The sequence below is a fragment of the Schistocerca serialis genome, chromosome 5 (assembly GCF_023864345.2).
Source record: "Schistocerca serialis cubense isolate TAMUIC-IGC-003099 chromosome 5, iqSchSeri2.2, whole genome shotgun sequence".
NCBI classification, from domain to species: Eukaryota; Metazoa; Arthropoda; class Insecta; order Orthoptera; family Acrididae; genus Schistocerca; species Schistocerca serialis.
Genome location: NC_064642.1, coordinates 274,833,531 through 274,849,578, shown reverse-complemented (window position 1 = coordinate 274,849,578; position 16,048 = coordinate 274,833,531). Strand labels below are relative to the sequence as shown.

Below are 16,048 nucleotides of genomic sequence, written 5' to 3'. Positions count from 1 at the left end.
CATTCCATTAGAGCAGCTGATACCGTTGGGAGACCCAGCCCTGAGAAAACTCTACTATCTGATGAGCAAGATGTATGAGACAGGCGAAATACACTCAGCTTTCAAGAACAATATATGAATTCCAATCTCAAAGAAAGCAAGTGTTGACAGGTGCGAAAATTACTAAACTATCGGTTTAATAAGTCACGGCTGCAAAATACAAACAAGAATTCTTTACAGACGAATGGAAAAACTGTTATAAGCCGACCTCGGGGAAAATCGGTTTGGATTCCGCAGAAATGTTGGAACACGTAAACCAATACTGACCCTAAGACTTATCTTAGAAGATAGATTAAGGAAAGGCAAACCTTCATTTCTGGCATTTGTAGATTTACAGAAAGATTTTGACAGTGTTGAATGGAATACTCTCTTTCAAATTCTGAAGGTGGCAGGGATCAAATACAGGGAGCGAAAGGATATTTACAATTTGCACAGAAACCAAATAGCAGTTATAGGAGTCGAGGGTCACGAAAGGGAAGCAGTGATTCAGAAAGGAGTGAAACAGGGTTGTAGCCTATCTCCGATGTTATTCAATCTGTATATTGAGGAAGCAGTAAAGGAAACAAAAGAAAAATTCGGAGTAGGAATTAAAATCCATTGAGAAGAAATACGAACTTTGAGGTTTGTCGACGGCATTGTAAGTCTGTCAGAGACAGCAAAGGTCCTGGAAGAGCAGTTGAACGGAATAGACAGTGTCTTGAAAGGAGGATATAAGATAAACATCAACAGAAGCAAAACTAGGCTAATGAAATGTTATCGAATTAAATCAGGTGTTGCTGAGGGAATTAGACTAGCAAATGAGACACTTAAAGTAGTAGATGAGTTTTACCTATGTGAGGAGCAAAATAACTGATAATGGTCGAAGTAGAGACTGGCGATAGCAAGAAAAGCGTATCTGAAGAAGATAAATTTGTTAACGTAGTGTGTAGATTTAAGTGTCAGGAAGCCTTTCCTGAAAGTATTTGTATGAAGTATAGCCATGTATGGAAGTGGATCATGGACGATAAATAGTTTAGACAAGAAGACAATAGAAGCTTTTGAAATGTGGTGCTATAGAAGACTGCTGAACATTAAATGGGTAGATCACGTAACTAATGAAGAGGTACTGAATAGAATTGAGGAGAAGAGGAATTTGTGGCACAACTTGAAGAGAAGAAGGGGTCGGTTGGTAGGACACTGAGACATCAAGAGATCATCATTTTAGTACTGGAGGGAACTACGGAGGGTAAAAACTGTAGAGGGAGACCAAGGTATGAATACACTAAATAGATTCAGAAGGATTTAGGTTGCAGTAGTTACTCGGAGATGAAGAAGCATGCACAAGATAGAGTAGCATGAAGAGCTGCATCAAACCAGTTTCTGGACTGAAGACCACAACAACGACTAGGGATGGAATCTTGCTCTTGGTGTGATTAAGTTGCAGAGGAGTAGTGAAGCTGTTACCGCTGCCGAATATACATCGATAAGCAATCAAATGTCTGAACGCTTTCAGCACAGGTGACGCTTGTGTTAATATAGCTCTCTGCCGCCTACCAGTATCTGTGCCCCGAATGCGCAGTACCACCGCGATGGAGTATAGAAAGCCGCGCTTGGGACCTTACCTTGTCGACAGTCTTTCTAGTCAGTCTAAGCTTGGCCGAACGATGCGTGGCTGAAATAGCAGTGGAAGAAGTAGTATTTACGCGGGTGGATGCCCTAAATTTAGGGGATTCTTCGTTGCACGTCACTGCCTACATGGAACCTACCGTAGGCTTCTGGAACCTGTCGCCTGGTGGGACCTGGAATGTTGCAGCCTGTTAATCAAGATTCGTAGTTTCGCTCTGCCCTGTAAGCGGTGCGCGATGCGGCGCCGGACTCACCATCTCGCGAGTGTTCCGCAGCGGCACGCCTCCCTTCCACCAGGTGACGACGGGCGGCGGCCTCGTGCCCACCACCTCACAGCTGATCTCGTACGTGTTGTCCGCCGACAGCGGCCGCCTCTGGCTCGTCAGCTGCACCCACAGCGGACGCACTGCAACAGGCAACGGGCCGCTAGTGTTATTCTCAGGGCAACATCTCAAAGCATGTACACAACAGCACAGAACAGTGGCGCCTGTGCAGTCTGCGCCTTGTAACGTGCGTAAACGAGTACACTGCGTGCCGAAAAGAGTTAAAGCACCCAGAAAGGGATGACGAAACGAAATGAAACTTCACGGGTTGAGAGAATGCGTAATATTATTTCAGTGATTAAAAAAAAATCGAATAAAATTTACAAAGCACTTGACAGTGTGAACTTAAACATCATACAGATAGTTCATACAGACACCTGCCAATTGTGGACGAGCATTGTCCTGTTGAAAATGGCACCACGATGCTGTCACATGAGAGATAACGCACGAGGACGCACGATGTCCGTGAAATACCGTTGTGCCGTCAGAGTTCCCGCACTCACAGCAAGCTGTGATCTGAAGTCGTACACGACGACTTCCCACACCAGGAGAAACACCGTCATGCTTCTCCAAAACACTGCAAGTATAGGTCGTCTTCCCAGGTTGCCGCAGAGCAGTGCAGAACTGCGATTCATCACTGAATCCGATACCATTCATTCATGGTTCTCAGTTACGATATACTTGGTGCTCCTTAGGGCGATTCTCCATTGTGGTCATCAGGAGTTGTCGACTGGATCATCCCGGGTAGTACAGACCTCTGATTCACCGCTGTACACAGTCCGATGCCATGCATCAGCGTATCATGGTTACGATATGCTTGGTGCTCAATACGGCGATCCTGTTTTGTGGTGGTCAGGCCTAGTCGTCTGGAATCTTGACGATGAGTATGCTGATCCTCATGTTCACATGCAGTTCCACCGCTGGCCATTGTCGTACCCGAATGCCCCATAGATGTAGATATTGCACGATTCGACCAGGCAGCCAAACAGAAAGCAACAATCAGGCCCCTTTCAAAGTGTATCAATCGCTGACAACAAGGTTCCACATGTACATGCCGCTTAGCCATGTGTGCTTCGCAGTGGTCACTCATCATCTACACTGTTGCAATTCAATATGTATTCTGACAGGTCTGGTGATAACCCTTCACCTCAACAACACTAATAGGTAAAGGAATGTAAGGCGAAAGTTAGGGCACCATGTACCATCATGGGTCATCTTTGTTACTCCGATATTGACGTAAATATCTCTCTAACAGGTAGGTCCCTGGCAGTCACAATTTCTGTTAATTACAACACAAACTGAGTAAGATACCAGAACAGATCAATAAAAAAAAGTAGGCCACGATTAACAAGAGTTTCAGCTAACCCAGATTACGAAATAGTTCTTTATTTTATTACGAGGGAAAAGCAAGCATTCAATAACAACAGCTTAACAGGCCTCCCATAATAACAGCTTAAGTTATGTAAAATTATCAAACAGAAAACAAGCAGGAATTCAATGATAACAGCACGAGTTAAGTAGAACTGCCAAATGGAAAACAGGCGGGCCTTCAATCATAACAGCTTCAGTTAAATAAAATTACCAAATAGAAAACAGGCATGCATCCAATGATAAGAGCATCAGTTAAGTGAAATTACCAAATAGAAAATAGGCAGCCTTCTTTAATAACAGCTTCAGTTAAATAAGACTACCAAACAGAAAACAGGTGGGTCTTCATGAATAACTGCTTCAGTTAAGGAACCAAGAGTTTGAATTTCCTCATCAGAAGCGATGCACCAGAAGGCTTATCGCAAGAAGCACAGGATACGTCAAATACGAAATCCAAGAAAGGTTACAACGAGCTAATCGGCCTTCCAACGCCCTTTTCGTTGAGTAAAGATCGGCAAAAGAAATATTAACGGAGCCCGAAAGAAAACTAGGCCGCCAAACGCAATTACACAACCTCAGCAATTGCAGATTTTGAGATCCAGGCACCATCTAAACCAATATAATGAACAGAGCGATGACGTCTACAATGCCCGGTGTCTCGAAACTGGCGCCCGGCCGTATTACGAGAGAGAGGTACTTATGTGGTGTTCGAATATGTTTGACAGGGATGTCGGCTAACACCCAACTATGTAGGTACTGCGTGACGTGGGGAGTCGAGGTGGAGGTCCAGCCACAGCACGTTATTGCTTCGGTTCAGAAAACACCATCAGCTCACACCGTTTAGGATATCATATTAACAAACAACCAAGGCCAGTAAAGATCCACGAAAAGCAAACGACAGCCACAATTCAAGGATTCAACTGTTGGTGAAATAGGTTAGCTAAGAAATCGCAATGATCCCAACAGACCTATGGGTGAAACTTCCTGGCAGATTAAATCTATGTGCCCGACCGAGACTCGAACTCGGGACCTTTGCCTTTCGCGGGCAAGTGCTCTACCATCTGAGCTACCGAAGCACGACTCACGCCCGGTACTCACAGCTTTACTTCTGCCAGTATCTCATCTCCTACCTTCCAAACTTTACAGAAGCTCTCCTGCGAGATACTGGCAGAAGTAAGGCTGTGAGTACCGGGCGTGAGTCGTGCTTCGGTAGCTCAGATGGTAGAGCACTTGCCCGCGAAAGGCAAAGGTCCCGAGTTCGAGTCTCGGTCGGGCACACAGTTTTAATCTGCCAGGAAGTTTCATATCAGCGCACACTCCGCTGCAGAGTGAAAATCTCATACTGGAAACATCCCCCAGGCTGTGGCGAAGCCATGTCTCCGCAGTATCCTTTCTTTCAGGAGTGCTAGTTCTGCAAGGTTCGCAGGAGAGCTTCTGTAAAGTTTGGAAGGTAGGAAATGAGATACTGGCAGAAGTAAAGCTGTGAGTACCGGGCGTGAGTCGTGCTTCGGTAGCTCAGATGGTAGAGCACTAGCCCGCGAAAGGCAAAGGTCCCGAGTTCGAGTCTCGGTCGGGCACACAGTTTTAATCTGCCAGTAAGTTTCATATCAGCGCACACTCCGCTGCAGAGTGAAAATCTCATTCTGGAGACCTATGGGTATTAATAAGAAAATAACAATTAAAACCTCAAAATCCAAAACTTAACTGATATTCAAAAATCGAAGCTGAAGTTTGCGGGTCCAAAGGTGGCCCAGAATTCAGCACGCCGAGACTGGCTTCAGCTCTGTATCGGTGTCACGTCCCACAGCTGACTGGCCAGGCTGCGCACGAAGACTGCACTCGAAGTCAGCCACGGATTCAAATCGGACCACAAATATGCCCACCAACCAGTCGCTGGGCGCCCTGCCCGAGACGACTGCGCAAGTGCTCGCCTTACACGCCGGGCCGGCCTCCCACACCGTCCTCCTTGCTCCGTTACCACTCCCCTACTCGACCCCTCCCTCCCCCCTCCCCACTGACTACACACTGTATCACCATCAAAAAGCTCGAGCAAAGATCAAAAAATGGTTCAAATTGCTCTGAGCACTATGGGACTTAAACCTAACTAAGCTAAAGACATCACACACATCCATGCCCGAGGCAGGATTCGAACCTGCAACAGTAGCGGTCGCACGGGTTCGCACTGTTGCGCCTAGAACCGTTCGGTCACACCGACCGGCGAGCAAAGATCTTAGTGGCCTCAAACCAGAGGAACATGACATGATATATTGAGCTAGCGGCGCCACGAATTCGAAAGACGACGCCAGCAACCCGAAAAGGCGCACTAAACTCAACCACGGTTACCACAAAGCTTGCTAAATATAACACTATTTACTCATTCCTCATTCTCAAAACGGAATCAAAACAGCCGCTTAAGTAAGGCCCAGAGTAAAGCAATTAAATACAACTCGCTTCCATTTTTGATAAAGAGAAGCCACCTGGCACCTTACACTGATGGCTGTTTTTTTCTCCAAACGAAATTAATTACAGCTTAACTGAATACGTATGGTATCTTGACGGTGGAGCTAGGATTCTCTCTTTATAGAGATGCCTTTGAAAATATCAACCAAGTGAAGTTTACATACACTGAAAGCCAAAACATTATGACCACTGCCCACGGCGACGTTGGATGTCGCCAGGTGGCGTTGCGGGCACGTGACGGGGTAACAAAAGTTTGTAAGCGGAGCAGACACGGATGTGGGATCACCCTAGCGAAGATATGGGCTGCAAACGGGGAAATCCATTGAGATAAGGGTCTTCGAAAATAGCAGATTATTATTAAGCTGAACATGTGGACGAGTATCTCGAAAACGGCAAAGCTCGTCAAATGCTACGGTCGTGAGTATCTACGGAAAGAGATAGGACAGTGAAACTACCATTAGGCGCTAAATAGATGGTTGTCCACGACGCTTCACACAACGTGGCAACGAAAGCTTTTCTGCTCTAAAAAAGCAGGTTATCTGTAGCATCTCTGCTGAATTGGCACAATGCTGGTGCATACACGAGTGTTTCAAAGTGCACCGTTCGTCGTCCATTGTTGAACGTGGAGCCGCGCAGCAGACCATCCCCACGTGTACACATCTTGATCCAACGGCATCGTCAATTAGGATTCCAGTTGGTACGAGACCTTCGGGATTCCACCGTCGATCGATGGAAACGTGTCGGCTTATCGGGTGAATCACATTTTTGCTACACTAGCTCGACAGTCATCTCCACAAATGCCGTCACCGAGGTGAACGGCGAATCGAAACTTGCACGGCGCCACGGACGCAAGATGGTGGGAGCAGTGTTATGCTATGAGAGACATTCTCGTGCGCTAGTGTCGGACCTCCTACTAATCGAAGACACGCTGACAGCTGGGAGCCACCTGCATAACTTCATGCTTGATGCCTTCCCAGACGGTGTTGTCATCTTTCACCAGTGTAACTGTCAGTGTCTCGGAACCAGCACCCTTTTACGTTGTTTGAGAAGCATTGTAGTGAACTGACGTTTATGTCTCAGCGACCAAATTCGCCTGATGTAAGCGCTATGGAAACTATCTGGGTCGCTATGGGGCGCCACCATGGCGTAGGCAAATCAGTGGCCCGTTATTAATGCGAACCGAAACTATGTCTACGAACAAGTCTACGGACAGATAAAATTTGCGTACGCAAATCACGGCCCATTATTTACGCGAATTACATGACCTACGCGTAGTAATGGTACGTACCCCACAAATCTACGAACAAACTGCGGGATCCGTGATGCCAGAATCAGTGATGTATTTCGTTGCAGAGACAAACAAACAAGCTGTTAAGCAGGTGGTCATAATGATTTGGCTTATCAATGTATATTCTGTAAATAGTCGTGCAGTAGAAAGACACAAAATGGAAATCTCGACCCGAAACATATCCAAACGATCTGAACGCGAAGGTGTGAAGCAGTCAGGGCCACGTACACGACCCTTTTCAATTGACGCACACAAAGTGTCAGCTGTATCCGATAGCAGTGAGCCGGAGTGGCCGTGCGGTTCTAGGCGCTACAGTCTGGAGCCGAGCGACCGCTACGGTCGCAGGTTCGAATCCTGCCTCGGGCATGGATGTGTGTGATGTCCTTAGGTTAGTTAGGTTTAATTAGTTCTAAGTTCTAGGCGACTGATGACCTCAGAAGTTAAGTCGCATAGTGCTCAGAGCCATTTGAACCGTTTGATAGCAGTGATACTATTCAATATCACACCAACATTTATTGACGTAGATGAAGCTTTGCTAGTTTACAGTACGATTTTGGAACAAGTGAATATTTATATGTGTAGCGTTTTTAGAAATTTGAACAACTCGATGAATTCAGAAAGACATTCGTATGAGAGGGTTTGTTCGAATGGGATCACTTGATTCTTTTGAGTTAACCTCTTAATTTGTTATTTATTCAGAGTTACAAGTTAACTTGAAGCCAGTGGGCAGTACACTAACCAAAGAGAAAGGTACGCCAAACATTTTTGCGATATTGTAGTGCCCGTGTTATTGCGAATTGCGTGCATGCATATGTGAAGGAACATCCCACTGCTTTGCACAGGCATGTGCCATATCGCATTTACCCGCCGACACTGGACAAGCGACCTTCATGTAAAATATCTCGCCCTTACAGGAACATACGGTATATGATTGATGTATGAGTACACGATGTAGACATCTGGTTGACACCATGTGGAAGTTTGGGTTTGGCCGTGAGTCGCCGGCCGGAGTGACCGTGCGGTTCTAGGCGCAGGTCGCAGGTTCGAATCCTGCTTCGGGCATGGATGTGTGTGATGTCCATAGGTTAGTTATGTTTAAGTAGTTCCAAGTTCTAGGGGGCTGGTGACCTCAGATGTTAAGTCCCATAGTGCTCAGAGCCATTTCAACCATCTTCAATTGATACTTTAGATCAGTATTAAAGAAGTCTATTACGAAAGCTGAAGTATTGTCTGCCAAATAGGTTTCGTCATTCTGGCGATACATCCGAATACAGACGACTTTTTGTAAGTCAATAGTGTTTCGACTACTTAGATGTCCATGCATCTTTTCCACACAATGCAGTGCTCAAGACGTAGTGTTTTCGGAATTTCTTCAGTCAGTCACACAGCTGATTCAGATGGAACTTTGCCTATCTTTTGTGTTGTTAGCACTGTGATAGGTAAGAAAAATACGTCCGGCAGGAGGAAACTTAAAGCTACAGACCTACCTTTAAGGAATGAGGGACAATGCGCTGTCGACACCCGATAATATCTGACAAACTAATCTTAGCAGTATACATATATGCATATGGTGTCTGTTCTTTCGAACATGTCCGAAAGAACAGACACTGTAGCCATATAAGTACATAGTTCAGGCAATACCGGCTATGACCTTTCTCTTCTGTGCGGATGCACACATATTACCCGAACTCTTACGGGACTTGGTAAGAATATCTTCCACGAGTAACGAGTGTGTTGGGTAGGGACACTACGAATGTAGTGTGTGGATATACATAGTGAGAATGTGGGTCTCACGGGAGGTGCGTGCGAGGTAGTCCCTGCAGTTGCACTATCCTCTGTGCCCTCGGTGGCTCAGATAGATAGAGCGTCTGCCATGTAAGCAGGAGATCCCGGGTCGAGTCCTGATCGGGACACATATTTTCACCTGTCCCCGTTGATATATGTCAACGCCCGTCAGCAGCTGAAGGAATTAATATATAATTCTAATCTAAGCAGTGGTTAGCACACTGGACTCGCATTATGGAGGACGACGGTTCAATCCCGCGTCCGACCATACTGATTTAGGTTTCCCGTGATTTGCCTAAATCGCTTCATGCAAATGACGGGATGATTCCTTTGAAAGGGCATGGTCGACGTCCTTCCCAAATCCGATGAGACCGATGACATCACCGTTTGGTTTCTTCCATCAGATCAACCCAACTAATCTAAGGCCTCTGTTTCTCGTAAGCTTCTCGCCTGTTTCTTTCAGATTCTGCAGGGACCCTGCTGTGGGATTAGCAAGTGCAAGAGATTAGATCTGATGTCGTGTATGACTTTTCCTCAGAGTCTGTGTAGTTACTGGGGCGAAACTTTTCCCTCTCAGCCGTGGCTTTGAGTCGGTCCGTGGTAGTTAATGAGGCGAGGGAGAATTTGGTGGGGGGGGGGGGGGGAAGGAGGAGGGGATGCCCTGGTATCACACTTGATAGTATACCGCCGGGGAAAGGCACGTTCACGGATTCGAATCATGTACCATCACGCAGCTTTAACTGTAGGGAGTTATACTTGTTCAGAATGTTGACAAACTGTGTACAGTGATCCATGTTCGTACAAACGCACTAACACATTCGGAAAATAATTCACTTCGCGACATTTGTGAGGCAGTTCTGTTCCACAATGCAGCTGGGGAATATAAAACAAAGGATTTGTATACTGTAAGCAAGATGTGATATTTACTTTCTGACAATAACAGTCTAAAATGATGCAATGTGGCAGAACGTTTCTTTCTTATTATTCGAAGGACAAAAAAGATGAAATCTAATGTCGTGTGGCTAGCGCCTACCGTCGGGCAGACCGATCGCCTGGTGCAACTCTTTTTTGTTCGCTCCACATTAGCCACTTGCGAGTCGATGGGGATGAGATGATGAAGACAGCGCAGTACCCAGTTCCTGAGCGGAGAAAAAAATCCGACCCAGCCGGGAATCGAACCCGAGCCCTTGGGCTTGAAGGTCTCGAGCTGACTACTCAGCTTTCGAGACGGACCGGAGGATAAAAATAAGAGAAGTCCTTGCCGGTGGGCAGTGACAGGGAACGCCTCTCCGTCTTTCTGCGTAACGGCAAATTAAACTGCGGCGACGAGAACGCGCGTGGTATAAAGCTGCCGTAAAGAATCGATACAAAACGGTAATGTACATAACCATTTCCGAGAATTGTTTCTAACTCGGTCGGATCGATCCGGTATCGGAGAGCTGCTTACAGATTTAAGGGAAAAGAAGAGGGGTGGGCGTAAAAACAGATAGCCCATCCCCCTCCCCTCACGCACCCTCCATCAGCTGCCTCCAAGCCGCGCTCTGTCCCTAACGATCTCATTTTTCATTCGCCGCGCATCTATAGCCGTTCTCTGAGAGGGTGGATGGATTCCGATTTACGCCGCCATTTAGTCATTCATAGCGGGCCGATCTTGTCAGTATTCGCAACGCGAGGGAAGAGGCCGGCGATGGAAGAGCATGGAGGGGCTCGTCACACAGTTGAAAGAGCGAGATTACTCACGGCACTCAAAAGCCAGCGCGCTGCTCCCACTAAAAGCAACTAGTGCGCGGCGGAGGGAATTTGTGCGCATCATTGGAGACGTCGAATATTTCGGGCTGCTGAGTGCTTCTTTCCTAGTTCAACTATTGATATAGGTGCTCTACTAAACCCGCCCCCTTCTATTACTCACATTTTATTTATTTATCTGTGACTAATTTTTGTTTCATTCATTGTTAAACATCTCATGTTAAACAGTGTGCGTGCTTTTAAATATGCACCACTTGCCTGACGTAATCGAGAATTTTTACTTTTTCATGTGCTGTGCGAGCCGGCCGAAGTTGCCGTGCGGTTAAAGGCGCTGCAGTCTGGAACCGCAAGACCGCTACAGTCGCAGGTTCGAATCCTGCCTCGGGCATGGATGTTTGTGATGTCCTTAGGTTAGTTAGGTTTAACTAGTTCTAAGTTCTAGGGGACTAATGACCTCAGCAGTTGAGTCCCATAGTGCTCAGACCCATTTGAACCCATGTGCTGTGCGAACTTTACCAACAGCAGCAAAAAGAATTATTTTACCAGCAGCTTTGTTCATTGAGACTATCTTCTTGTCAAAAACAGAACTACAGAGTACTCCTTCTGATACCAAACATGTTTATCAAGTCGCCCTGTGCCAACGATTTCTTATAATAGCAGTTAAACAAAACCGCTTGGATTTGCATCCAAACTACTCTTGATGAAGGGATACACTTTAAAAAAATATTCGTATTTCTTTTGACTGGTAAACTAGTGTAAATAAGAAATTGAGTGTAGCTGAGGTCTTCGATACAGCTTCACCGACTCATGAAGTCACTTTTCAAGGTGACCTATTCCTCGGGCTACATTACAGATCAGTACCTCATCACAACTAAAATTTCGTGCTGAAATTTGCGAGCTTATCCAACTCACGATCAAATTATCACCATTCACATAACCCACACCTCCGTCTACGCTACAGAATAGTCACCCACTTCAACACGCGTTCCGAAAAATAACAGAGGTGTCAAAAAAATACAGTAACGTCAGTTTCCGCTCTCTATCTGCGCGCGTATCAAGTCACTCCGAAACATCATTATGTCAGGGGTCAAGGCCTTTGTCCGGTCTTCGTTGATTCAGCTGAACCAAGTAGTGACTTTTACAGCGATATGTTCCCACTATACGAATGCAATTTTTTTCGACTTTAGGCTGGTGGCATCTTTTTTTTTTACATTTGTATATTTTATTTACAGGTTCGTAAAGCCTGTGTGTGCCTTAATGTTTGGCTTTAAGTGACAACATGACAGTAATATTCAGTGCTCCAACTGTATTGCATTATCCGTCAGATTTTGTTCATTCATGTCCATGTGTATGCTTCGAACTGATAAAATGTCGTTTTACAATCCAGCCTCGACCCTCAAAAAACCGTTCAATAGCGTCAGGTTGGAACTCTACTTTCGAGAAAACTTCCTTGGTGTTCGTGGTTTTCAGTTCTTCCCTCTGCATTCACAGGAGCTTCTTCTACCTTGACCAGGTGTGCATTGTGCTTGTTTTAGCCTTTGCTTTGTTTTCTGGAATTATTCTGTGTGCTACCTATGCCACAACTTCTTGTCAGCTACATTTTTCTCGCTATTTACATACAGATAATCGTTAGGAATGTACATGAAATACGTACTGCGTTGTAATTGGATGTATCTCTGTTCCATGTAGACATGTTTCTCAGTGTTGTCCCAGCACTCTGTATGGCGACGATATGCGTCAAAAAGCTACCGAAACAATATTGCATGTTTGCTTATTTTAGCTATTTCTGGCTACTTACTTCCTATCTAAGCACTTAGAAGTTATTTATCGTATAGCTACAGACGTTATATTACTGAATATGTTGCACTAACAGCCAAAGACCTGCGTAATATTGCCACTAGAGCGTCTTAGGACAGTAACGTCCTATTTTATGGTGAAGCATGTCGTGTATAGGTAATCTTGTTTTAATGTACGCGAGGGATGGCGGAATTAATCACATGAGACCTATTGCTTTACAAATTGTTCATAACAACAGTTTTCACCACGGAGCTGTATCATAGTTTGTTGGGATCTTGTTACACATAGTATTTGCTATTTTTCTAATGCCGAATTAGTTTCTATTGTTCTGTGTTGCCTAAGGACGCTATGGCTATGTTTTCGCTCGATCACCTTGGGACGCCCAGCTTCTCATATTGAGTTTTGCTCGGGACTGCATATGCCCTTATTGTATGTGACTTCAAATATGCAGCAGAAAGCGATTTTAAGCATGTTTTTTCTTTTTTTTCTTGCAGTTGTCGCGTATATGGCTATCTAAAGGTTCATTGTGACTGGATTTTATCTGGCTCTTAGTGATACCATAGCTACTGTGGTAACACGTGGGTTTGGATCTTGATCCGAATTTACTTTTCTTATTTGCCGTAAATAGCACTTGAAGGTTTAAGGATGTTTCATGGATTAGTTTTATTCTTTTTGGTTCTATTTTGCGTTGACTGCAGGTTTTTACTAGTTTGGTCAGAGACTACTTATGTATTTGTCATGAGCCATGGGGCAGGGTTTTAACAAGTTTAGTGTACCCTATTAGTTTTTGATGCTGCAGCTTTTACATTTATTGCCCGGCGAAGAACTTAATTTTTATTCATAGTTTATTTATAACAGACGCAGGTGGGTGAACCTTCGCACACAGTAAATGTAAGCTTGAATTAATATGGATGTGTCTACTGAGAGATACTGTTCCTCTAAGTTATGATGCCTCTTCAATTGTTACACTAACTAATTATACACGATTGGGTACCCCTACGGAGCAACGCATTTGTTGTAGCCTTTTGGGGGTTCAACAGTAAATATATTATTGCAGAAGACAATTAATTATGGTTACTTTATGGTTTCATGATCTCTCACTGGTAACGTCAAATGTTGTAAGTGGTTAGGTTTGTTAAACCGTTTAGTAACAGTTACTATGATCTTTTCCCTGTTGGATGTCATGTTATTGTGTCATTTGAATAGGGTCGGCGAGAAGTCCCTGTAGCGCAGCAACCACTATTTGGTATCAGATGTTATTCTGCAGTTTAATAGCTACGTTATTCCTTATCAGTTGTTGGAATTCATATTTAAAGGTTTTCGCAGTCACAGCCGAGTTTTAATTTGTAGCCACGACAGATGTGACCCGTCGTAGTTACACTGCTGAGGAGCGCTTAGTGACAAGTGTCTGGGTGCGCGACCCACAGCACACAAGGCAGATAATGAGACTGATTATGGGAGCATTTCAGAAAAGATTTACTAAGGCTCTGTCGCGTAAGGCAATACTTCTGGACTGGGAAAGACGTGCTTTTGCTTTTGGCAGTGTTAAAGTCAGGCCATGGAGTGGAAGAAAGAAGACGCGAGGAGAAACATGTGCCAGAGACTCTGTGCCTATTGAACCACCTCCTCTGAACTCGACATGTACACGTGCTCCGGAACTCGGTATATCGAAGACAATAATGAGAAATCCCATGAAATACAACTTTAAGTTCAGACTTTAGAAACCGACGTTTGTAAACGAGTTATCACATACAGATCGGAATAAGCGCGTCTTAGCGTGTTGTGCTTTCTTAAGTCAATTTCCAAATGCAGTGTTCTTTCCTCTCCGATTCACGCAGAAATTCCTCATCGCTTTCCTTACAAGTATATCTAATTTTCAACAGTCGTCTAAAGAACCACGTCTCTAAAGAACCGCGTCTCAAATGCTTCGATTGTCTTCCGCTACGTTTTTCCCGTAGTCTTCGTTTCACTACCATATAATATTCTCAGAAATTTCTTCCTCGAATCAAGGCCTATGTCTGATACTAGTAGACCTCTCTGGGATAGGAATGCTATTTTTGCCAGTGCTATTCTGCTTCTGATGTCCTCCTCGATCCGTCCGTCATTGGTTATTTTGCTGCCTGGGTAGTAGAATCTCTTAACTTGATCTACAGCATGACCATCAGTCATGATGCCAAGTTTCTCACTGTTCTCATTTTGCTGCTTCAAATTACCTTCAACTTTCTTCGATTTACTCTCTGTACGTATTCAGTACTCGTGAGACGGTTTATTCCATTCAGCACATCATGTAATTAATCTTCACTTTCACTCAGGATAGCAATGTCATCAGCGAATCATATCCCTGATATCCCTTCACCTTGAATTTTAATTCCATTCCAGAACCTTTTTTTTTAATTTCGTTATTGCTTCTTCGATGCACAGATTGATCAGTAGGGGCGAAATACAACCATCCTGTCTTACATCCTTTTTAATCCGAGCACTTCGTTCTTGGTCGTCCACTCTTATTATTTCCTCCTGGGTCTTGTACATATTGTATATTACACGTCTCTCTCTCTAGTTAACCCCCATTTTGCTCAAAATTTCGAACTTCTTGTACCATTTACATTGTCTAATGCTTTTTCCAAGTCGACAAATCCGATGAATGTGTACTGACTTTTCTTTCGTCTTGCTTCCATTATCAGCCGCAACATCAGAATTGCCTCTCTGGTGCCTTTACTTTTCCTATAGCCAAACTGGTCGTCATTTAATACATCCTCAATTTTCTTTTCTGTTCTTCTGTATGTCATTCGTGTCAGCAACTTTGACGCATTAGATGTTAAGCACTTGTCAGGTCTTGCCGTCTTCGGAATTATGTGGAAGATATTTTTCCGAAAGTCAGATAATACGTCGCCGGACTCACACATTGTATATGCCTACGTGAATAGTAGTTTTGTTGACACCTCTCCCAATGACTTTCGAAATTTTGATGGAGTGTTAACTATCCCTTCTGCTTATTTGATCGTAAGTCCTCCAAAGCTATATCAAATTCTGTTTCTAACACTGATCCCACATCTGTTCTAAATCGACTCGTGTTTCTTCTTCTATCGCATCAGGCAAATCTTCCCTCCCCCCCCCCCCCCCCCCCTACCTCTCACCATAGAGGCCTTCAGTGTATTCTCTCTTGTGCATTTAATAGTGACATTCTCGTTGCACCCTTAATGTTACCACCCTTGTTTTTATGTCGCCGAAGGTTGTTTTTTTTACTTTCCTATATGCTGACATTTATCGTGCAGCAGTTTCGTCTTAGCTTGCCAGAACATACTACTTATTTCATTCCTCAGCTATTTGTATTAGTGTATTCCTGAATTTCCCTGTACGTCTCTGTACTTCCTTCTGTCATCGACCAACTGAAGTACTTCTTCTGTTACCCATGATTTATTCACAGTTACCTTCTTTATACCTTTTTTTCAATTTCTGTAATTGCCCTTTTTATAGATACCCATTCCTCTTCAACTGTACTGCCTACTGAGCTATTCTTTATTGTTTTGTCTATAGCCTTAGATAACTTCAAGGGTATCTCATTCTTTAGTACTTCCGTATCTCACTTCTTCCGGTTTGATTCTTCCTGACTAATCTCTTAAACTTCAACCTACTCTTC

The 16,048-nt window shown here is 44.4% G+C and overlaps 1 protein-coding gene across 2 annotated transcripts in view; it reads right to left on the bottom strand.

Moving 5' to 3' along the window:
* LOC126481227 (nephrin-like) overlaps positions 1-16,048 on the bottom strand; it is a 667,514-nt gene that overhangs the window by 77,609 nt on the left and 573,857 nt on the right. For both annotated transcript variants that reach the window (XM_050104833.1, XM_050104834.1), the window contains exon 6: positions 1,899-2,050. In XM_050104833.1, the coding sequence (XP_049960790.1) occupies positions 1,899-2,050 (152 nt within the window). The remainder of the gene's footprint in view (positions 1-1,898; positions 2,051-16,048) is intronic.